This window comes from Apis cerana, linkage group LG5 (assembly GCF_029169275.1).
Source record: "Apis cerana isolate GH-2021 linkage group LG5, AcerK_1.0, whole genome shotgun sequence".
NCBI classification, from domain to species: domain Eukaryota; kingdom Metazoa; phylum Arthropoda; class Insecta; order Hymenoptera; family Apidae; genus Apis; species Apis cerana.
Window position 1 is genome coordinate 1,628,213 of NC_083856.1, and position 25,515 is coordinate 1,653,727.

The following is a 25,515-nucleotide window of genomic DNA, read 5'->3' on the forward strand; positions in this document are numbered from 1 at the left end:
AGTTTCTTCATCGAAAAATCGATACTTTGAAAAAAAAAAAAAAGGGAAGTGAACCGCAACTGCGACCAGATCCATGAAACTTTTGTAAAAGTTTCACGAAGGAACTAACCAAACGAACTTGTTCGGTTGTCGATTCCCATGGAAACTCTACGATTTGTGTAGCGAAACGATGCCGATCTCCCGCCAAAGGAATCGATAAGGCAGTTGACTCGGTATTAAATGCTTCGAGAGACGAGGAACACGCCATTTTTCTTCGTCCATTTAACTTTCTTTTTGCTCGATCTTGGTTCTTTTGACTTTTGTTCGATTTCCTCCGGTTTAACTGGACTTCGAAACTGGTTCGATGCGAGTATATTTTCGTCTAAAATGAAGATTCATCGGATATAGATTTAAAAAAACTTTTGAAATCTATGATTTCACCGATAATATATTATCAACTTGTATTTGGATGTTGATGAGTAGATTGTAGATTGATATATAAAATCATATCATTAAAAAAAAATAAATGAAGAATTTGATTGGAAATTGTAATTGACGAATTGTTAAGAATGTATATAATTCTTAAATCGTTCATAATTTATGAATTTATTGAAATATTTTTATTAAAGGATTATTATATTTTCATTTGTTTTTTAAAGCTTAGAATAATATGAAATTTCGTATATAAATAATCAAGTAGATATAACATAAAAATATAAAAATATAGAAATATCGAATCTATTCCAAATGCTTTTTTTTAAAATTTTTTTAAAATAAAATAATTAAAATAATTAAAATAAAAGAACATTAAAAAGTAAAATTTTCACATGGAATATAAAGGAAAAATATTTTTTCCTGCATCGCAGAATCAAGATTTTCTTCTACCAAAAGATACACTCCCTGTATGACCAGAAAAAAAAGAATTCAATTTTAAAATCGTTTCATGTATATCTCGTTACGATCCACCGTGATCCCTGTTCGCATCGGATCCGATCGAAGATCGAAAAGCAAATACAAGATGCAAAGAGAGAGAGAGAGAGAGAGAAAGATACCAATCCGTGCTCATCGTATCGATAACGTGATATCGATATCTGCTCCGAGGTTCGAATAATAAAACGTTCGTTAACGAACCGGTTGCCATAGTTTCGTGCAGATGGAGAATCGAGGTCGAGGAGGAAGGAACGGCTGGTGGCTTCTCCGTCAGAATTAAATTAATTAAGCCAGATTATCTCGACGGATGTTAAAAAAAAAAGAAGAAGAAGAAGAAGGGAAAAAAACTTCAATGAAAGCCGCGTGGATGGACAGACTTTCCCTTGCAGATCGCCGAGGGAGGGAGAAAGGGGAGAGGGGAGAGAGAAGGGGAAAGAAGAGCTTCTCGTACTTTTAATTTCATTTTAAGTTCATCGCGACCACCTTGAGACCTCGCCAAAGGCGGAAGCAGGTGTTAAGATCCTCCTGCGGCCACATATTTTCAACATTTCCCCTCTCCCTCCCCTTTCCCCCTCCTCCGTCAATTTTCATTTGGAACTTTGGCTGACTCGCATCTTTTCACCCCTTTTGTACAGGGATCGTAGCTAAGGGACGCAGGTCTCTGGAAAAGTGACGCACTTAAAACTAACTTTTCTCACTTGTCCCATTTTCTCTTGGTGAGGATAAACGTCACGATGCTTAGGGAACGTATTCTTTTTTCTTTTTCTTTTCTTTCTCTCTCTCTCTCTCTCTCTCTCTCGCTCTCTCTTTCTCTCTCTCTCTCTCTCTCTCTCGCTCTCTCTTTCTTTGCAGGAATAATTATTAAATGTGGGTAAGAGTGAAGGGGGAAATTGTGTGAAATTGGGATTTAATGTAGGGTTTTAAGGGATTAGAAATTTGTGGGTTTTTTGTTTTGTTGTGTACGTGTAAGAATTTTATTTGTATTTGTAGAGAATGTAAATGGAAAGTAAGGTAGAACTTTGGAAGCTTTAAAGTGTTTATAAGTTTTTGTTGGTTGGACGTTTGGGGAATTCTTTTTAATGAAATTTAAAAAGATAAATGTAAGGACGAATAACTTTTGTGCAATATTTCATTCTTATGGGAATCTTTTGTATTTGCGAATTCTTTTTCTATGAATTTTTTTCTATATCAAAACATACTTTTTCCTATCATCGTTTAATTAGTTGTTAGTTTGCATAATTTATATTGGTTTTTGATTATTATAATATATATATATAAGTAAATGAAATTTATTCAAATTTATTATTAATAGTTTAGAAATATATAAAAATTCTTTATAGGATACAATTAAATACATAGAATTGTTAGAAATCGAATTTATGAATTTATAAATTTAGGAACTTAAAAAGGGGAAATTATAATTATAATTATATATTTAATATATAATAATATTTGTTATGGTTTGTTCGCAGTAAATTATCGTAATTATACATTGAATTCCATGAAATATCTTTTTATCGATTCTAGAGTCTAAAATAAATACAAAAATTGTATTTATAAATTACAAAAATTATTAATTACAATTTATTTATTAAATTATAAGCAATTTAAATTTACATTAGATGAAATGAAACGGAAATAAAAACGAAACGAGTGGTCGAAGATAAAGCAAAAAATATTCAGCGAGAAAAATACATAAAAATTTTATATTTATATTTATTCGTATTGCACACTAACGATAAAACAAAATATAATGTTATTACAACGAGTAAACTGTTAATTTTTTTTCAAACTTTGCGTTATTTCATTCATCGCGTATTTTCCAAAAAAGAAATACGATCATGATAATAATCTCTCACGCATCACAATATCCGAATACGTTGTATATACTTTTACACCTCTTATATTTTATCAATTTATATTTTTCATTGTAAAACGAGAAATGCTTCCCAAACATTATTTACCTCTAAACAAAATTTATCACGTAACAACCCAAAGATACAAAGATCCCATAGAATGATCTCGAACAAAGAAGAATCATCCATCTTCCAGTTTCGTCATTATTCATCCAGCTTATTCGAATTTGATTTTCCAGCTCCGTTAACGTTATAACCAGTCACGTCAGTGTCTCTCGTTTGGCCTCGACTGAAATTTTTCAGTGAACTAACGCGCGTGCAATCATCTTCCACGCGTCTCCACCTCCCTGTGCTCGTTTACCTGTGCTCGTACGCCGGATGCTCGTACGCCAGTCTCCCGACAATAACATACGTGTCACTCACTCACTGGAATACATTTTCAAACTTCCATTTCCCGTCTCGGGGAGAGGCCTTTCGATCGTTTCAGCCTCTTGCAACCCCGTGTCGAACTTTGCATTCGATCCAGGATATCGCGTTCCCCCGCGTCGTCGTACACAGGTCGTGTTTTTTCAGCAAATCGTCGTAACGAGAAAAGTGCTTGCATAATTTTTCGGACGAAAATTTGTAAATTAAATCGAAACGAGTTTGGATAGATGGATTATTATGACGATTTTATTCAAACATTTATTACAATTATGAATATAACATGTCTTAACTAGAGTGCAAATATATATTTGGAAAATTTTTATTCGTTCATTGCGCAATGTACTTCCATAACTTTATAGATTCTCTATTATTTGAATATATTCGAACAAGCGAGAAATGTTTCCGCGAAACGACGTTGGGATCAATGAAACACCTTGTACATTTTCAACCATGTTGCACGCGCGATGGATAAAAGAAAAGTCGCCTTCGGGGATTTTAACATTTGCACTACAGTTTATTGAAATTGCGACGAAGGGATGTGGAAGTGAGAAATTCCACACAGTTTATCCGCCTCGCTTGGAAAGGAATTTCTGAAGGAAAGAAATTGCAAGAATCTCGAACACCGTCGAAGTGATACGTACGATCATTAGAATGGAAAATAATTACACCGCCCTAAATGGGACCGAAAGTAAAGTATCGATATTTATATCTGCGCCTGTTTTTGAGCATCGTAGCTATGTATTAATAGCTAGTGCTCATCATTAATCAACGTGATTCATTATCGAGCACGCTATTAAATATATTAATTAATCTAATTAATTAAGCTGTATAAATGTTTGCGCAATATTGTCCCGTAGTTTCGTAGATGTACATCCCAAATGACCAGCAAATTTATAAAACCTATAATGTGGATAATAATAATTGCGATAATGTTGTATCTATCGCTTGCATTTGATTAAATTTGTATAATTTAATACGATTTTTGAAAATTTGACTTATGTAACGGAGAAAGACGTGACAAAAAAAAGATATATCTTCTCTAATAAATATATGAATACCTTTAATGACTAATATACTAAACTCATTACTTACGAAATCAAATTTATTATTGAAACGAATTGAGTGAAGAAATATTAATCGTGAAATAATAAAAAACATTCAAGTGATGCTGAGATTAAAATATTTATTAAAAGCACACAATTAAATACATTGTATAAACATATATATTTTCCAGAATAGTGCAAAGTAAATATCCAAAGGTTTAATAAAATTTATCAACAATTTCACAACTCCTTTTAGACAATTAATTTACCATGCCAATTACACAATGAACTTTCGTAAAACGTTCGCGCGATCACGCACGAAACTGGCACGCCAAGCTAGAGACAGAAAAGAGGGAAAGGCAGAGAGAGAGAGAGAGACAAAAAAGGAGAGAGGCGGTAAAAAGAATTGCGCTGGCTACACCGAGCAAAAAACGTGGTCGAATAATTAAAAGCTCGCCGTGCACCTTTCACTCCGGGACAATTGAAATAAAAGAGCATCTCTCGTGTTCCGGGGCCGAGCGAAAGCAACACACCGGAAACGAACAGTGGAGGCATCGGTGTATACGCTTATAAATAATAGAGCGAAGAAGGGGGGGGCGAAAATATCGTAAGCGCAGGGAAGAAAGGAAGGAAGATGGTGCAGGGAAAGTGGGTCGCGGCGCGGTGAGAAAAGACGGATGATAAACGAGCGTGGCCGCGACAAGGGAGATGGTAGAAAAATAATGCGATTCTCGCGTGAGCGCGATGAATTCTGGGATGGCGGTGGAAAGTGTCGAACGAGGAAGGAAGGAAGGAATTAAGGAAGGGTAATAGGATGATGAATGGATGAATGAAGATTAATAATTGCGGCCGAATATAGCGCACGGTGGGTGAAATGAAGGGAGCAGAGAAATACGAGCGAGATTATCGATTTAAATGCGTGTCTCGAGTCGATTTAATGCAAGAGGTTCGTCGGATTTGAACCGTAACGCCGAGGTTGATAATTGTGACAACGAAGAAGGGAATAAAAATGTTGATGGAGTCGATCTAAATATGTAGAATTTAGAAATTTAGATCAGTTTTTGATTTAAAAATTGCAAAAGAGTTTTATTTAGAGTTCGAGAGTGACAAGACGATGAATTACGTAGAGATTAATAATTGTGGGCAAATATAGCTATAGTTAATGTGATAGTAAAAATAATGAATAATTAAATATAGATTAATTTAATTTTTATTTCGTGAAATTTGATTTTAATTTAGACGAAATGATATGACAAAAAATGGAGTTTCCAGTTCCTAGTATAATAATAAGTGGATAAACAATACATAATTGAAATTAATATTTTCAAATTTTTATCGTAATTTTATACAAAAATGTTTATATTTCTCTAATTTTAACAATTAAAACAATCTTTAACATTTTTACATTCGATCGTATGATTTTCAGAAACTGAGAATTATTCCTATTCCTTGAAATGTATTATTTAAAATTCCTAACTATCGTAAATATTCGTAAATATAAGAAAAAGTATGTGTGGATGGAATGTATATAGTAGATGGATGAGGAAGGTAGAAAGAAAGGTGAATACTCCCTTTCGTCGACAGATTCCTACCGTCGGAAACGACGATTTGTCAGGGAAGCTCGTTCGTCCAACAAGAGATAACACCAAACTTTCAGAGACGTTGTGAAGAACGAACATCCGTGGCTAACAAATGCGTTTCCCTCTTGGACCGTGTCGGGAGCCACTTTGTTATGATTACAAATAGTCGTTTGCACGGTGAACGTGCATGGCAAATATGAGTTAGATATAAAACGTGTCAAACTTGAGTGAGGAAGAATGTGAAAAATTAGATTTTTCTTAAATTTATGCGCGTTTACTTACACAGGACGTAAAATATTTATCCGAAGGATAGAGGGTGAAACAAATGTTACTATTTTGGGCATGTTACGTATAAATTAAATATATTTTAAATTATTCTTATAAATTTTGTAAACATGGTTTATCATGTTTTGCAATTTGTTTATTAGGTAAATTCATTAGCAATAAATAATACAGTGATATATCTTAGTCAACACTGAAAATTCGATGGATTCAATGATGCGATATAATATGTAGTACGATGATAAAACAGTTTTTTATCTGTTCACACTTTTCATAAAAAACTAAAAAAAAGAGAGATAAAAGATTGCTCTTCGTCTCTGAGTGTCACTCGCCTCTTTAAAAAAGAAAATAGCATCAAAGATTCGAGTTAACACAGTGCTTCTAAAAAATTCATACGCAACGATCGCTTGAACGAGAACAATCGTGATCGTTCAATAAATCTTTTCCATCCCTTCTCGTTCCACTCACGCGTTGAAATAACACAATATCATTGTACACGTTCGAAACATGCCCGAAATCACAATCCAACCTCGCGTTCGCGCAAAAAGTCAATTCTCGACTTGAAACGCGGTAAAACGACGTTTTGTCTTCGACGCGTAAACGCGCTCGTTGTTTCCCCGTGTCTCTTTTCAACGCCTTTATACGGCCAACAAAGTGTCCGATATTAATAATAAGCGGACGTGTGTCCGACCGTTTCTATTCCGGACAGAGAGAGAGAGAGAATTAAAGGGAACGAAAACGCCCCGAGCGGATATATTTAGAGTACAAACATACACGTACGTTTAATTCCTCATATAGGACGAAATCAACCGATTGGCCTTGCGTTCCCTCCTAAATATTTAATTATAATTATTCGATATTCGCTCGGATGAATTAGCGAACCGTGGTATGATTTATGAATATAACGTGTGAATAGAAATTTTAATTGAGTTTAATTAGATGATCATGGTGATATTTCTTTCTATTGAAAAGTAAAATTTTTTATTACAAATTACTTGTTAAATTACTTAAAAATATATCAAATTTTATAGTCAATTGTTGAAATTTGTTGAAAATACAATGAAAGTGACGAGAGAATAAAGAAAGAAGGTATATAAAAGTGAACTAAAATGATTAATGAAATACAATACAGACTATATACAATAATACAAGTATAACATATAGAATAAAATAGAGATGATGAAAAGGGAAAGTTTGAAAACATATACCTTTTATGATAAATCTTCATAAACTGAAGTCAAAAAATTCAACAAAATCAATAACTCTTACATTATGTTTCAATTTAATTATATTTACAATTAATCCTCGCAAATTAAAAAATTCACGGAATAACCGAATAGTCAACAGTTAAATTGAAAGCAATGGACTTAAAAAAAAAAAAAAAGTTACAAGAAACACGAACGTACAACTATATTTCACGAAACGAAAAAAAAAAAAAAAAAGAAGGATAAAAACAATTTTCGCCATACGCCAATTTACATATTATTTACAACTCGAAACCAATTTTTACGTTCACATGAGCAACAATCCACCACGATTTGATTATGTAACTCGGCAAATGCACCAGGGATGCGAAAGCGAGGCAGCGTGAAATATCTTTCGCGATCGTTCCCTCCCTTCCACCACCCTTCACCGCAGAAGGGGGTGAGAAAAACGCGCGGCGCGAGCGGAAAACAACCGGCTACTGATTACAGCGATGACAAATGGTAGCGTGGGAATTACGAAATGAAGGTTTAATAAGGTATGAGACGGATAGGGCGACGGCCACATTCCCCGCACTAATTAACAAATCCAATTTTAATCGACGCTCCAATTCGCGCTCGCTAACTCCCATCCCTCCCCTCTAGGCGGCCCACGTTGCGCCACGGGTAAAAGTGATCAGCGGCTGGCCCCGTGGCGAAATTATTTCGCGTCAGCTGGACCCTCATTTGCTTTTTTCTTTCTTTTTTTTTTTCATTTCTTTCTTTGGCAAATGCGATTACCACGGGATACGATATCTGTTTGCTTTATATCGAAAGATCGATTCTGAAATAAATCGTGGAAATTGTTGTACGTGGGTAAATACATAATTTATTTATTTTTGAATTTGATAAAAATGAAGATGAGAAAGGGAGACAATTCTTTTTTAAGTAACATTTGCTTTAAAATACTTTCTCAAAAATAACATTAATATCCTATATATATCAGTATATATTGTCAAAAACAATATTTGTTACAGAATAAATTTTTAAGTTAACAACGATCGAAGTACTATTCATTAAAATTTCAGAAAGAATTAAATACATCCAATGTTTATAAGAAATAATTGTGTTTCTAGTTATTGTACACCATGGACAAAATCAACAACATCTTCTACACATCCTTCATTGTTTTACCATTACCTTTAAAATTATTACTCTCGCTCGACCCATGCACAAATTGAAATCGCTCGTAAATTCAAAAAAAAAAAAAAAAAACAATATTTCCCCGATTCTCTATACCAAATTGACATCCCACCATTGTCATCACGAACCTCAGAGTCAATGAAAACGCGTAACACACACACACACACACAAAAAAGAATCCCACATATCTCCCGTCAATTGTCCCGAGATTTTTCGGCCTGGTGGTGTCCGTAATAACCAAAACGCTCGCCCAGGAACGAAGGGAGCATTGAATGACCGGACTTTCCGCGATCACACCCGAATAATTCAGGAAACCGAGTCCGAGGATCGAAAGCGATGACACGAATGGCATGCCAGGCGTGTCCGTGGTAACCCAATGGGACCGGTCTCTTAATTAAAAATCGTGAAATCCGGCCCCCGTCGTGTCCCTTTGTTACCGTTCTCGTCATTCGTCGATTCGTTGAGCAAAGAGAGAGAGACAGAGAGAAAGAGAGAGAAGAAAAAAACAAGGAAAATAAAGCATAGTGGCATCTACGGTTTTTCCATGGTGTGCCGTTGAAAAACGATCAGCAAGCGGGACAACCATTGCTCGCATCCGCCATTCTTTCGTTTGTACGCATCCACGCGAGCGCCCTCGTCCTTTTCCTCCCCTTTCTCTTTTATTTTGCTCCTTTTTTTTTTTATTATTATTATCCTTCTTTTTCTTCTCCACCGCTTTTTCCTTGCTGCCGCTTTTATTTTATTTCATGCGAAACATCTTATCCGAATTGATCGCAGGGTTAGAATGTTATTTCTCGGTAGGTTTAGAATCGGGAAATAAATACTTTGCGGGAGTTTGGCGGTAGAAAGAAACGAATTTTTTTTTATTCGATGATTTATTATAGTTCTTCTATTCGATTACTTAATAAGAGAATGGGAAATATCTTGGATATTTTTTAAATAGTAATTAAAAACTTTAGATATTATATTTTTAAGATAAAACTTAAATTAATTTATATAAATGTTATAATTTATTTTGCAAAATAAATTAATGAAAATGGATATAATGAAAATATTTTTTTAAAGTCTTATTCCACGTACAACATAATTTTATTCGAAAGTATTAAAAAATATATAAAAAATATATTGAATTACCGTATAAACAACTATGGTTAAATTTATTACCATTTATTCTTCATCTCTTTTCGTATTCCACATTTCGGCTCTTCGATCTCGAGACTCCTCTGATAACATTCGCTCATATTACGAGATTGTTGGACTGTAAAACAACCATATATACGGCGAGCGGAACATGGGGCGCCAAAGCACAGATGCATAGCCCCTTGTATATATCCAGCAATAAGTTTCATTGTTCGCTCGGTGGGTAAATATCGTGCGCGTGCATGCGCATCGTATTTTATGGGTCGATCTTTTCGTGAATATTACGATGATCGTTAACGTTCATGGCGGATGGAATTTCTTGAAAAGGAAAAAACTCACTTTCTTTCTCTCTTTTTCTCTCTCTCGCTCGCTCGCTCGCTGAACTATGCGCTGGGCTCGATCGATAAAAGAGAAAAAGAGCGCGCTCTTTTAAAATTCAGTCGCCGAGTTAGTGCACGGAATTGCGAACGAATTAGCGGAAACGTGTTTTTAATGTAAACTGGAATTAATAGAACGTGGTGGAGGAATGTAGAAAGGGAATGTTGGTGGAAATGATGGTCTCTCTCAGCAGGGTGATTTTTCGAGCATCTTTTTTTCAGAGAGAGTGTGGTCGGGGTTTATTGAGGTTTGTTGTTCAGGGCTTTCGTTTTTCTTGTACAAGGTGGACTGGTAAAAATGGTTATTTTTTTTTCTTATATACCTGGAATTTTAGTATATGGAAACAGAAGAATTTTTTCAATAGAAATTCTTTAGTGTCCGCGTGAAAGTTAAATCTATTTTTTTAATGTTATTATCGTATTTTTATGTCATCTAATAAAGAAAGAAGAATATTTTGTTATGATATAATTAATCCTAGTATTAAATATTAAATGAATGTTGTAATTAGTTACTGAATGAAATTTGTATTGTTTTATTCTGCAAAAAATGTTTAGATTTTTAATGGATGAACCTAAAGAATATATAAAAGAAAGATAAACGCACTTTCAATTGCTTTTTTCTCTTTGATTTTTTTCAAAGATTTACAAAGTATTTACATCGAATAAAGTGAATTCTTGCATAAGATCGTTAAACCGTCAAACGAAGTTTCCCATTTTCAAGTACATTTTCAACCTGGATTGCTTTAATCAATTAAGGTTTCTAGGTCGGCGTCAAAATTTATTCTCCAGAATTATTCTTTCGTTTCTCTTTTTTAAGTGAAACCTCGAAAGATTCTAAGAAAAATAATTTACACTTTCTTTCCACAGTTTTTACCTTTTTTTATTTTTTATTTTTTTTTAAACAACTAAAATTCGCACATAATATTAAATTAATATCAATATTTTATTAACATTCCCAAATAGAAAATTCTTACTTATTTTTACTTATTAACATTAATTTTTTGTATATATATTTTGATATTTTTTTGATGTTTCAATCAAATATAGACTATTAATATTTCTATTTCCTTTTTTTATATTTTATAGAGTGCCACGTCTCCTGGTGCTAGCAACGATGGTCTCACGAAACAGCAACTTGAGCTCATTCAACAGATTATGCAGCAAACACAGCAGCAACAGCAACAACAGCAACAAACATCCGCGCAACAGCCACAACAACAACGCAGCAATTCATCAAGCACAGTCACAGCGCAGATTCAAAAAACGCAAAAACCGTCCGTCAAGTCCACAACTTCATCTGGCAGCGTTTCGAATAATTCTGGAAGTTCAAATGCAACAAATAACGCGAGATCCAGCCCCAAACCTAAAGTCTGGAGTCACGTACAGGTAAGTGAAGTTTAGAATATTTTTTTTTAATTATTAAAATTTTCAATATATTTCTCAATATGAGGTTTCTTTAAAAAAAAAATATTTCTAATTATTTATTTATTAAGTTGCAATATCTTGCAACATGCAGAAAAGAGTAATTAAATAAAATCAAATTTAATAAATATTATAAGATTTATAATAAAAAAAGATTTAATCAAAAAAATTAAATAATATCTTCTAAAATACATTCATGATTACATATGCATGAATAAATATATGCATATAATATTTAAAAGCATTCAGATTTTTTCAATGCTTTTAAAAATGTAGCTTTACTCAATTAATTTCTCAAATTAAAAATTTTATTATCTTATTACATCTCTTTTTCGCTAGTTATAATTGTCTCGTTTAAAAAACGTTAATTAATTCTTTTAAATAAATTCAGATATAAAATCAGATATAAAAGAAAACGATATAAAATTCTGAATTTTAACTTAATTTATCCTCTAAATTGCAATAAATAATTCCCAAAAGAAAAAGAGAAATAAAATACATCAATTTTATTAATTCCACCTCATATAGAGATTTTTCTATTAAAATTTATTTTACTTATCAATTTTTCAAATTATATGAATATCTCATTCAAAAATTCTTAATAAATTCTTAACAAATTTTAATTTAAATATAGCTTCGTATAATAAGGAAAAGAATTCACTCTCCAAAAATGTGCCACTCTATTCTTAAGAAAGAGATAAATAAAATACATTAATTCCAATCCTAAAATCGCACATAAGTAATGATTCGTGACACTCTCACCGAAATTCCACCTCAAGATGTCAAAGGAGAGGTGACAAAGAAATATTAGGTTGACCATTACTTAATAGCAACTCAACATTGTGATATGTTGCAATGTGCATACATTATTTGGTTTACTTCATGCGAAAATATTTTAACGATGGCGGACTATGTCTAGTGATATATTTTGTCATTACAACTAATCAACGCAGCGTGACCTGTTAAAGTTCCGGTAGTTGGTATGCGTTTAAATTATGGAGCCAAAACCCTCAATGTTTGTTCCCCTCAATTCTCGACTCTTTTTCGGCATCTTTCAAAATAATTTGCCAATTTGCTTCTTTTTCAAATGGATGCGATAATTAATTTGTTATTCTCGTTCCGGATCGTTTAGATTTCCATGAAATGAATTTCTCTTTGATATAAATAAAGCAAACACAAAATAATAATATGGATATAAAATATGATAAATATATATGCAGATGCAATATATCACGTTGAGAAATTTATTTATAGTTTTTAGGACAGAGAGAAGAATAAAACAAAATTAAAAAGAAAGAGAAAAAAACTAAATAACAGTGAATGTTCGAAGGTAAATCGAGAGGCAGCTAATTTAAATTAGAATTAAATTTTTTCTTTATCAAAGACAAAACATTATAAAACGTTATAAAAAAAGAAATTTGTAATAAGTGAACATATAGGTAACAATGCCAATAGATATAAAAATAATAAACATGGAAATATCACAAAATATTAGATAGGATATATATATTTTTAAAAGATGATCTTTATTTCTTTGTGAATTCACTGTAATTATATTTTCTTCTTCATAATATATAAGTTTATTTTAATTATTTTATAATATTATATTATATAATTGCCAATTTTATCATTAGTGTTTCAAAATTGTTATATAAACATTCTCCACATGTTTTTTTCTTCTTCTAATCTTTAATCTTTTTAAAAGTTATCGTTATTTAACATTTTTATATATCTCGTCAAAAGTAATCAATAGGAAATATATAAGGATAAAAAATTTTATTGCCTATTTATCTGAAAAAAGGATATAATATAAAGATTATACTTATGAAAAATTAAACCCTTAATTTAATAAAAAATTTTCCTCATGAAATGAATATAACAAATATTCATATATGAACTTTTCTTTTCACTATTCTAATTTAATTCTATAATAAACACTTTAATATTTTAAAAATGAAATTTAATTTTAAAACTAAAATTGAAATCACCATTAAGCCATTATTATTCAAGGAATTATAACACTTGCTCCAGTTCCGAATTTGTATCGATATTTTTATTACTACTTGTTATTAAATGAATCAATTTTCACTCGATAATTTCCAAGTTTAATTTTTTTAATTTTTTAAAATCAAAATATTATTTTTATTTTCCTTTAGTTCCTCTTCTATCATTCTATCATTATATCCGTATAAAATGTGAAAAAAAAATTGAATAATAAATACATTTAAATCAATGCAATTCTAATCCATCGATAGAAGATTAATTCTCTATCCGATACACGTGTACTATTCTATTTCTGAATGAACGTTTAATAATGAACCGGTAACAACAAGGATTTAGAGTAACTCCGTTTCACGCGAGTTAGTTTCAACCGGTCGTAAAACAAAAGCAATCACGGCCCACGACGTTTCTCAATTGTTGATACAAGAAATACAATCGGCAAACACCGAGCATGTTGCCACAAGGAATTCAGTTTCCAGCCACCTAAACATATCACCCATGCGTCTTCCACGTTGACTTAATCGATCTAATAGTAGTTACTCGGTCCATCGTGGGGACAAATTGTTTACCGTTTGCTTCAATCTATGTATAAGAACAATAAACTCTAATCGCGATGCATTAGCGAGGATCAACAACGCGGATCCTCTCGTATCTTTTTCTGTTTGACTTTTGGTAACACAATGTGGTCAGTGAAAATACTGTTGGCGCGTGTACATGAAACGTGTCTGAATTCACGTGTAAGTGAATTGTTACGATTCATCGAACGTAAAATTGTATTCAATCCCGTTTTACATTTACGGGATATGAATTATATACGCGGGGAAAAATTGCTTGTATTCTTTATTTGACGCAGCCCTACCCGTTTAAAACGCTTTCGAGTTTAATACATTTTAAGTTCGTGTAAAACTGGATGCTCGTCGAATAACACGATTAAATTTTTAACTTCGCTCGGGTATTATTGAGCTTGAAAATTGAATGTAACCCAGGTTTAATTAAAATTAAATATGCATCGTTTATTTAAAATTTATCGAGCATATTTTCAATGGACTCGAAAACGAACTTCGCGTATTTTTAAAAAAATGCGCGATATAGCCTTGAGCAATTTAAGTATCTATGTCTCCGATTGTTTGCATCATTTGCATATCAAAATTAAAAATAAATGATTCAATTAAAGAATTATTTTATATTGATTGCATTTTAATTAAATTTCGAAATTATGTTATATTATAATATTAAAAAATTCTTTAAATTCTTTCTCGAATAATCGTAAGCTCAATATTCTTATCAACATATTAAAAAGTCTCGATAAAAATTTTTTTCAAGATATAATTCCATCTTCGATTGCTATAAATAAATTCAAAATCTCCATTTTTCTTGAAATCTTGCATAATTTCACGTCTCTAATTTAGATTCAAAATTTCTTCTCGATTCTCAAAAATCTCCAGAAAGAAATTCATTCGAAGAAGCCACTCCCCAAAATTTTTCATTAGAGAAAAAAATAATTAACCAATCAACTATTATATTCATTCGATAAACGCTTTGATCCCCTGTTCTATCAGTATTATTTCCTCTGAAAAACGAAACATCTGAACCTTTACTTCCACCTAACCTTCATTACATTAATGGCATAATAACCATTGTGACCAACGGAAGGGCTCACGTTGTCTCCAAACAGAGTTCGAATCGATCGAATCGTCATTAATATGTATGAGATCTTGCGCCGATGGAAGGTGGATGAAGTTGGTGTCCTCTTCGATCGAGAGGGTGGAAACGAAGAATTCGCCGGAATCCTCGTTAACCCAGGAGAACGAGGGCCTGGTCGTAATTGGCCAGGAATTCGTGGACGAACGGATTCTCAGGGACTTTCGTCGGCCTGCTTTCGTCGTGAGGAAACAATCGAAGTGGTTCGAGCTTTATCCCATCCCGCGAGATCAAAGGGCGACCCACACCACTGGGGGAATAAATACTTTCACTTGGGGATCGATCGGGAGCGTTTCTAACAATAAGGGAACCGTGGATGAATTTTTGAAGTTCTTTCGAAAGGGGATTATTTTTTGGAGTTTTTTTCTTTAATTTGATTCGTTAATGATCTGAGTCGAGTCCAGTTTGCTTGTGTTAGAATTATATATCTTCGTTTGGAATGGAGAGTGTTTGACAATGGGAGATAGAAAAATGAAGATGTAATTATAAAAAGTGTTAAAAATATTTGTTCAAGTTTATTTTTTAAGTTACAAAAAGTTGCATCTTCTTTTCATTGAAGAGATAAAAAAATCTCAATTAATGAAAAATTAAATTGAAGCTAGATAGCGTCAATAATAAAAATGAGGAATTTTGGAAATATTAAAATAAAATAATGGATGGAAAACGTGTAAGTAAAATATATTTTACAATAATAATAGATATCGATGTGTCTTCACGTAATTATATATATAATTAAATAATTAAAGAAATTGTGACAATTATTAAAAAAACAAATTCCTTTTTAAAAAAAAGTCTATAATTATAATTTGTTAATTTACATTATCGTTAGTTAATATTTTAGTTAATAAATATTTAATTCCTAAACGCTTATTTAAATACATTTATCTCGTTTCTAAAAAAAAAGATTCATCGTTTCAATTTTCAATTTCAATCAACAATATAAAATAAACAACATGGTGAAATATCAAAATCAACGAAGAAAAACCTCTTCGTTTAATCTCGATCGATCCCAACGCGACCATCAATTTCCAAAGGAGAGAAAAAAAAAAGAAAGAAAGAGAAGAAGGAACGAAAAATAAATATATATTTCTCTTTTTCCCCGGCAAAATAAATCCCCGCCAGCGGTTTCGAAGCGCGAACTGATCGATCAACGTAAATTACACATCGAGCGCAATCGTTTCACGTAGATGGGAAAAATGGACGTGGACCGATCGGTTGTTCCAATTCCGCCGGAAATAGCCATGGCCGAGGCGAGGTCGGTGATTTAAAGCGGCCGGCCTAAAACATTAGCGGCACTGGGTGGGGAAAGTTGAAAGAGTAAACACTAACCGCCACAAATTGCAAAGGTAACGACGTGTTCTTAGTCACCGTTTCTGGCAGGCGAAACTTTTCGCCGCGAATAGTGCTTTCTCGTGTCTATGCGTGGGCCAGGGATCGGGGAAGGGGTTGAAATTCGATGGCGCACACTGTGCGCCCCACGTTCCCTCGTATGTAACAGCCGGTTGCAATCACGCAACCGTTTCGAGCTTTAGACACGCTCAGCTTAACTGTAGCTTAACTCCATCCAAGCAAAGCGTGAACGACAACTGCACGAGCGTTTCTTCTAATAAGCTTTTCCTTTTTGGCGCCGTTTGGCGCCACCAGTCAGTCGATGACGTGTTCGAAGTTTTTGCAGATAAATTTTGTGGCATGCAATTGTTGCGTTTGATAATATATTCTTTTCTATAATCTTTTATGCTTTTGGGAAAGAAAGAACGTTGTTGGATATCTTAATAGAAAAAATTATTATATTAGGAACAGGATAGAACTGAAAAAATAAGTTAGTTGAAATTTCGAATAAGTTACTTTAAGTAATAACTTTATTTAAAATGTCTGAATAACATTTATTCATAGCTATAGTTTATCCGCTCAGCCCTTTGGCTCTAGAATTATCTGCGATTATTCGATGCTTTGAATAATAAATTATTGAAGGAACTTATTGAAGTAACTTTATTCTTAACTTCAATCATTAAAATTTTATCTCTAATTAGAAATATTAAAAATTAAATAAGATACATAGTTTATGTATCAATTAATGTTATAGAGCATAATTTTAAAAGATACAAAAATTTTTTTGATATAATATATTTTAAAATAAACGATTTCTAAGATGAATAATAAATCCATACAAAAGTTTTAATGGTTTTTTAATAGATGGCAGAATCGTCTTCCTTTCAGACAGTAGATGATTTATTTTTTCGTACAATAATATAATAGTATTTTCAATTATTAAATTGCAGATATTTATGCATCTATGCAAAATTTAAATATAGAAAAATCTACAGAATACAGAATAATATACAAAAAAGAATAAAATATTTAAAATACGATATACATTATATTTTATGCATTAAGACAAATCTCTATTTAAACTCTACATTCGTAAAAATTTTATTTTACATTTATCCTCTAGTTATTTGCAATAAAAATTGGCTTTTTTGAAGAAGTTCTGCTGGAAATTAATATTGAAAATAAAATATTGAACGAATATTGAAAATAAATATTAAAAGCATCTGTAACGTATTAGGAGAATCCATTGTTTCCATCCCATTCCATTAAGGATTTATATATTTTTCTCTTATGCACAATTTAATAAACAGCATATAATTCAATAAACAACTTATGATATAGTATATAATCATAATCACCATTTAAATTTCTACGAATCGAAAAATACCATTCTCTCTTATTTCCGAACTCCTGATTCCTTGAAACTAAAGATCTAACTATAATTTATTCAAGAAAATCTCTACAAAATTCCTCTGTCGGGAATCCAAATTTTATAAATTCGTTCGATATACATGATTGGCAATTTTCTGACAATTCCAAGCACAATGACCCGCGAAAGCGAGAGGAGAAGGAAACGAGATCGAATCGGGAAGGATTTGCAATCACAAGTAACCCACCCCGCCAGCTTCTCCCCCCATTCGAATTCCAAAAGCACCTGCCCCGACTCTTTTCAATCGGTCCGCGGACGGCACAGCTGCGAACCTAACTCCTGGACGTCGAGGAATATTAATAAAGAACCGGGATTGAGCGGAGAACAGAGTCGGTCTCGAAAATTATTCCATCGGGTCGTTCCACCGCTGGGGAGAACGAGAGGGGCTGACTCCTCGATTATCTTAAATCGTTTCCCCCGACGAGACACACAAAGATCCTCCAATCGATACGAGGCAATAACAGTTACAAGTTTCGAATGACGACCGATTCCCTCCTCCATCATTCTGGCTCAGATGTTCCGTGCTGTGAGCCATCTTCGTTGGATTTATGATGAAATGTGTGATAGGTTGAGTTGAGAAACGAAGTTGCATTTATTGGTTTCGTTAGAAATCGGTTCAATCAGGAATAGATATTAGGAAATTTTATAAACAATAAGGGCTTTGGTATGTGTTTGGTATTGAGAGTGTATGGATATTGCATATTTTTTGTTAGAGATTAATTAAATTATTAATAACGAATAGTATAGGGAATTTTACGAATAACATGATACATGTTTCCTTAAAGAAATATCAATATGCATTTATTTTTATGTATAATTTACCTAGTCAAATAATTTTAACTATAATTGCAATTGTAATTAATTGTTTTATATTACTTTGTTTCAAAGATTTTTTACAAATTGAATTTTAGAAAATTAATGAAGTAAAATTATAGTATAGTATAATATAGTATAATTTATATGATATTATAAATTGAAAGAAAATAGTAAAAGTTTTTATCGAATTTGAATAGAATCTTATTTATGATAAAAAATTATTTCTTTATTAATTGTTATTTATTTATTTAGGATTTTATTTAAAAAATATAAGAAAAAAATTCTGAATTTTATTGACTGTTTGATATTTTGACAATCTCTTTTTTAATACGTTAATTTACTAAAACTAATATTTAGTAACATTTTTATAATATTTTTGAAAAAAAAGATGAATAATCGCTCAATTAATATAATTAAATAAAAATAGAAGGGAATTTAATCAATGTATTGTTTAATCAATATATTTTTCTATTTTTATAATTATCATTATCATTATATTAATTTTGTTATCTTTCTATAAAAAATTTATACGAGTTCAAATTAATGAAAGAAATTATACAGCAATATTAAATCATTAAATTTTAAATCATTACACGAGAAATTGTTTTTATTTAAAATTAAAAAAAATGAAGACTAAATTATTTTTAGATAAAATTTTAACACAAATAAATATAAACCAATTTAAGAAAAAATGAAGTTCAATATTTTTGACCAAAATATCTTTTATCTATATAAATTAACTACATACTTAAAAATTTATTTTGATCAGATAGGTAAAGCTGTTTTCGTTTTTTCAATTGAATATATGCTTTTCCGAAGTTTAAAGAGAAAAGTTCAGAAAGAAAAAGATATCTTCATTTTGACTTCGGTCCAAGTTTGTGGAAACAAAAAGCTCTTATCATGATCTAACGAGCTATCAGAAGCTACTTAAAAGAATTACCAAGAAAGCAAACAAACTTTTTATTCCGAACGAAATATTCGTTTATAGATTTCTTAATCTCCATAAATTGATAAAGATTATTTCGAATATTTTTCATTTGATTTCATTATTTATATATTTGTCACAGATATATGTTTTTTCAAATATTAGATTTCAAAATTAAATATTTCATTTCTTTTTATTCTTTCTCAATAATTCAAGATTTTTATTCCTATTTTTACTCTTTGTTTCAAAATAGAATCAAATATCTTTTAATGACAATTGGTATTTTTACAAAGATCAATTTCATTATCCTATATAAATTATATTTATACAAATTATAAATTGATCAAATGTGTTGCACCAATTCATATTAAAACAAACATTCAATATTAAAACAAAGAGATAAATATTTTAAGATAGACTTTATATACATTATCGTATTTTTTGCAAATAAAAGGATATATATACATTTTATATTTATAGTTTTATTTTTTAAATAAAAATCTTTCTTTCTTTTGCATCGAATTCTCTTGCAATTAGTAAGAGATATTTTCACAATGTGTTTATTAAAACAAAAGAATTTTTTCCTAAAATATTTTTATCTAATCACAACTAAAAAAAAAATAGCTTATTACAATAAACAACCATATATATCATTTTTTAACGATTTTTTTAAAGATTTCTTTTTACAATTATAATTAAATAACTTTTCTTTCATAATTATGCATATAAAAATATATTTACATAGAATGAAATATAATATATAGAATAAATTATTATTATTTTTTTAATGATCATTGCAATAGATGAGTTACTTACTTCAATTTATTTCATATATTTCAATATAAATAATTGTATTGAAATAAACAAGCCAATCCATTTGTTAATATTTAACATTGTAAAAGATAACTAAAAGATTGCAGTTTATAGATTGAAAAACCTTGCTGTACATGTACTATTATATATAATACCATTATTCTTCTACAATTTGTTTTAGAAAAAGAGCAAACCACCTATTTCCTTATCATACCAAAATAACAATTTATATAATCTAAAATCTATCATTTTTCAAACATTTCTCCAACTCACGATCTCTCTCAGTATCTCTTAACCCACAATAATTCACACTCGCATACGTATAAAATCCTTTCTTTTAACCACCGAAACTCCCCAGAGTTGACGTCTAAAACAAGAGCATCCGAAAGCTCGACCAAAACTCAAATCGCCCTCGCGGAAAGGTCTTCAATATTAACCAGTGACAGTAGCATAAAAGGGAACGTTGAAAGGAAACAGGATGGGCAGCTCAAGGATTGGAGGGAGAGAGGCGAGATGTGCGAGCTTGGCGATCGTTCGGTTGCATTAATATGTATGCACTCCTCCGGTTGGCCATCGTCGTGGGTTAGGTCAGAGACCTTACAAAGTTTCACAAGCAAATAGAGCGGCTGTAATAATAATAAATATGGCGGCTCGCGGACGTGGACGCGAATAAACTCGTGAAACGGATCGGCGACACGATCGAGAGGTTCGGGCCAGCCTTTCGGCTCGTCGTTTTGCCTGCCCGGCTATAAGATAGAGTTTGTAACGGGAGTATGGATTAAATTAATATGATCTGGTACGCGCTCTTGGATACGCCCCCGCATAGTAATGAAGGGATCGAGAGGATTCGACGGTCTGCACGTCGGACGGTTTTATCTTTATGAAACCTTGCGGGGAAATTTGTATTTGCGGCCTTAGTCTCGACGGTTTTACTAAACTGAGCTGAGTTTGGCGCATCCAAATGCATTTCCGCATTTTCGTGTATAAGGTCGTTATTTATACGAAAAAAAAGATATATTATTCTTCGATTTTCACACAATTGAATTGTGTTGCGAAGATTTCACTTAATTGTTACTTATTGGAAAGTTATTAACAAAAAACGTTTCTTCGAAATAGTTAGGTTAGGCACAGATAGAAGAAAATTAAATCAAATTTAAAACAGTTGAATGAAATTTTTGTTTAATTTTGATTCGTAATGAACTTAAACTTAGAATTAATATAAATTGATTGATTGATTTTTACAACAAAAATTTATTTAATTTTCTAGTTTTATAGTTTGTATTAAGTTTGGATTAGATTGGATTAGATTAATAAGTGTAATGGATATGCAAAATGTAAAAAGTAAATGGAAAATAATATGATAATTACTTAACAGTGATGATGAATATTTAATTCCATGATTTGAGGAAATATAAATAGCAAATAGTCTGCAATAAATGTTTGTTATATAGATGTTACGTTATTATTTTGGAATATAATTTAAAAAATTTTTATTACTTTCGATCTAATATCAGGAATTATATTCTGTGTATTTGAAATTTTTAAAAAGATAATTTATTGAATCCTCCAGTAAATTATGAAATTTTATACATTTAATAAAATATTTTAACGTATTTCTGTTCCAATTACGATCCTTTTCATTGATCAAATTATATCGAATTCTCGTGTATACCAGCAAAAGAGAGATGTAATTTCAGTCTAAAGTTGAAATAATGCCAGAATGTATGGTTTAAATGATACGTGTAGCAGGTTGCAAATTTGTATACTGCGAAACTTTAAGGATTAACTTTTGCGAACGTTGCTTCAATGAGTTACATTTAGAATCAGCAATATTTGTTTTTCATGTTACTAATTATATGGATGTTATAACGTCAGAGAAAGGAAATTTGCACTTCTGATGTTTCTAAATATATGTGAATTATGCTTGAAATTAAAGAAAAATATAGAACGCGTATTAATAATAAGGTAGTGAGCAATATTAAAAATGTTTGATAACTATCGATACAAATTATAATTAATAAAAAAGACAAGCATATAATAGAAGATTAGGAAGAAAGATTATTTATTATTCAATAAATAAAAAATAATTTCCTTTACGAATATCTTTAAAAAATATCGAAGAACAGGTGAATATCGAATTAAATGAATTCATTTCTCCAATAAGAATTAAAAAAATTATTGGAAAAAAGGAATAATCAGCCTGAAATCTCAAATAACTAAAATTTTAAGAAGAAATTTAACTTTTTCGTTTAAAAAAATATCCAAAAAATTATTCGAATCAAATCGTCGTAAGAAAATACGCAACGCAAAAAGGGAGAAACAATCTAACCCCGTGTCTAATAAATATAATCACAAAAGTATAATCACAACGCGAATCCATAACCAACCCAACGACTCAACGCCCTACGTAAACCGATCGCGGGAAAAGTGCGAGTAATTCCGCCGCGTGGAGGAGGTATGGTGATCCGGAATCGAGAGAGGGGAACGCGAGATCTCGAGGGCGAATAAGAATTACGATCGGGTCGTTGGAGAGAGCAGAGTGGAATAGCGGAGTTCGGCACCAGGCTGGAGCGAAACGGAAGGGAAATACGGTGGAGCGGTGCCGCGGTCGTTTGCACTATCGTAAGTTTATGTCGTCGGTTGCAGGCTAACCTTTGCCACCCGCCCCTCTCGCGCCCTTTTATATGACACGATAGTTTCATCGCGAAACAGCCACCGTTCGCATCTGTTGCCTTTCCCATTACCGTGCGAACACATATAACCGACCCATTTGCCGGCCGGCAAACTCGAGCACGCCTCTCGATTCCCTCGTATTCGTACTTTTCTTTATTGTCGTCTTTCGTCTCTCCTTTTCTTTCCGACGGATGGATGGGTGGATTTTCTGGTCTCTGGATTTTCGATCGTTTCTTTGATTTTGTGAATTGTATTTCATAATCTTATGTTAGGGAAATTAAGAAAAATGATATATATATATATACATATTATAGGAAGGGAAATTAATTTTTGACATAGAGATTTAATAATTTTTGTTATAACGATTTTTAGTGTTATTAAAATGCTCGGACGTCAGACGAACATCCATTTATATTTGATTCTACTGCGGTGTACTCAAGTTGATAATATTGATCTTTAGATCCTACACGTTGCCTAATACTACATATATCAGAATCTTAACGATACCGACTATGATCTTATAATAGCTTGGAACCTCTAGAGAACTTGTGAAGGAATTTCTGAAAATAGTCCGTGTCATTGCGTTCGTTCTAAATTTGAGCGGACGAGGCAAAACGTTTGCCAAGTGTTCCTTAATATCTGGCTGTTTTTCGTCTCGCGACAATCTCATCCACTCAACGAAACATTAGGTTTATCTTAAGTTCCCTTTATTATTTGGAGATCTTGATTCGAGAATCCAAGAAGCCAAAATCAGTTCCGTCGAATATCTTAATGGAATATCTTCTGTCGGAAAGCCGAATGTTAGCATAAAGATTTCTCTTGAATTGGTTCATCTCGAATCGGTGTAACGCGATTAGCGTGGAGAAATCGAAAACAAGTAGGATTAAATAATATGCTTTTATACTGGATATATATAAATATATATATGAATTGCGAATCAATGAAATTAAAAGAAGATGTAACATTTTCGTAGAAAATTTTGTTTATTATTCATTGATTATTATTCAACATAAAATATATGTCCAATCCAAACATTCAATTTTTAAAATAATTCATTGATAACTTTTATACAAATATTTTATTTATTTATCAAGAAGAATATAAACAAACGAAACGTAGAATGTTTCATTTGTTTCTTGAATTATTTAAGATCTTTTAATATGAAATGTTAAGAATCGTTGATTATTATGATTTAAAAAAAAACATTGCACAATAAATAACTAATCATATCGTCAAATTATTAGAAAAAATACCAATTAACTTATTATTATATAATTAGGATAAGTTTAAATTACCGAGAATACATTCGTAAATTCTTTGTGCATGTAATACAAAGCATCCAACCTACAAAACAAGAAATTCTCCATACCTCTGTATAAAAACGCGAAGAAAATTCTCCGAGACATCCCCTCGCCTAAAATCGAATTCACGTATCCGTACCAATGGCACAATTCCCAAGTACCCATCCACAACTAGATACCTCTTTCCTTTCGATTAAAAATTCAAACTGTCTCGCCGACCGGAAGTAAAAGCGATAGTTCCCTTTAAATAACCCACTATTCTCGAAACGGGTCCCCGCGAGAACGGGTCGCCACGAGGGTTGAAACGTAGAGCAGAAAAAAAAAGGGTTGTCTCTCTCGGGCATCCGACTTGGACGAGGAACACGTGAAACCTCGACTAACCCTACACCCCGGTTCACGTAGACGCGAGCAACGTATCTTCTCACAGTTGGATCCGGTTGGACCGGTGTCACGTGCACCCCGTTATACGAAAGAATTTCTCCTCTTCTTCATTCCACCCCTAAGAAGAAGAAGACCCCCAGTGAATCACGAAAAGACCCCCAGCAAGTTTTCTTCCCCCGTACGAGGAGGGCCCTTCCCCCTTGGACCCGGATGGCCCAACCAATCAACGATTCCTCTCCTGGAAAAATCTTGATTCCCGACCAATCGCGTGTCCAACTTCGCCTTTTCGAGGCGTTTCGGGTACGTTGGAAGATCGGATGGCCTTGAAAAATTTCAACCACGTGCGTTTTCTTTCCCGATTTTTATTGCCCGCCACGAACTCGAAAATCTGGACCGACAGATGCACGCTTCGCGCCTTTTCCTTTTCCCCCCTTTTTCTCTTTTCATTGTTTTCCACTTCTTATTCTTATTTCTTCTTCCTCCTCTTCTTTTTCTTCTTCTTTTTCTTCTTCTTCTTCTTCTTCTTGTTTCTAGTTAATCGCGAAGAGATTTAAAGGGATGAGTAACTTCCTGGTTGGCCACGAAAGTGATTTACAGACGACGATTTAAATTTTAAACCGAAAACGAACATGCTAATGGGGGACTCTTTCTCGCTCGCCACTTTTTTCTGGGTCACGGGGGACCGTTAGTATTCAGACGGGGTTCTGGACGATGAACATGTATCTCG

At 32.3% G+C, this 25,515-nt stretch overlaps 1 protein-coding gene across 11 annotated transcripts in view; it reads left to right on the forward strand.

Moving 5' to 3' along the window:
- LOC108001347 (histone-lysine N-methyltransferase 2D) overlaps positions 1–25,515 on the forward strand; it is a 681,552-nt gene that overhangs the window by 570,959 nt on the left and 85,078 nt on the right. For all 11 annotated transcript variants that reach the window (XM_062075744.1, XM_062075753.1, XM_062075747.1 and 8 more), the window contains one exon: positions 11,084–11,383. In XM_062075744.1, coding sequence (XP_061931728.1) covers positions 11,084–11,383 — 300 coding nt within the window. The remainder of the gene's footprint in view (positions 1–11,083; positions 11,384–25,515) is intronic.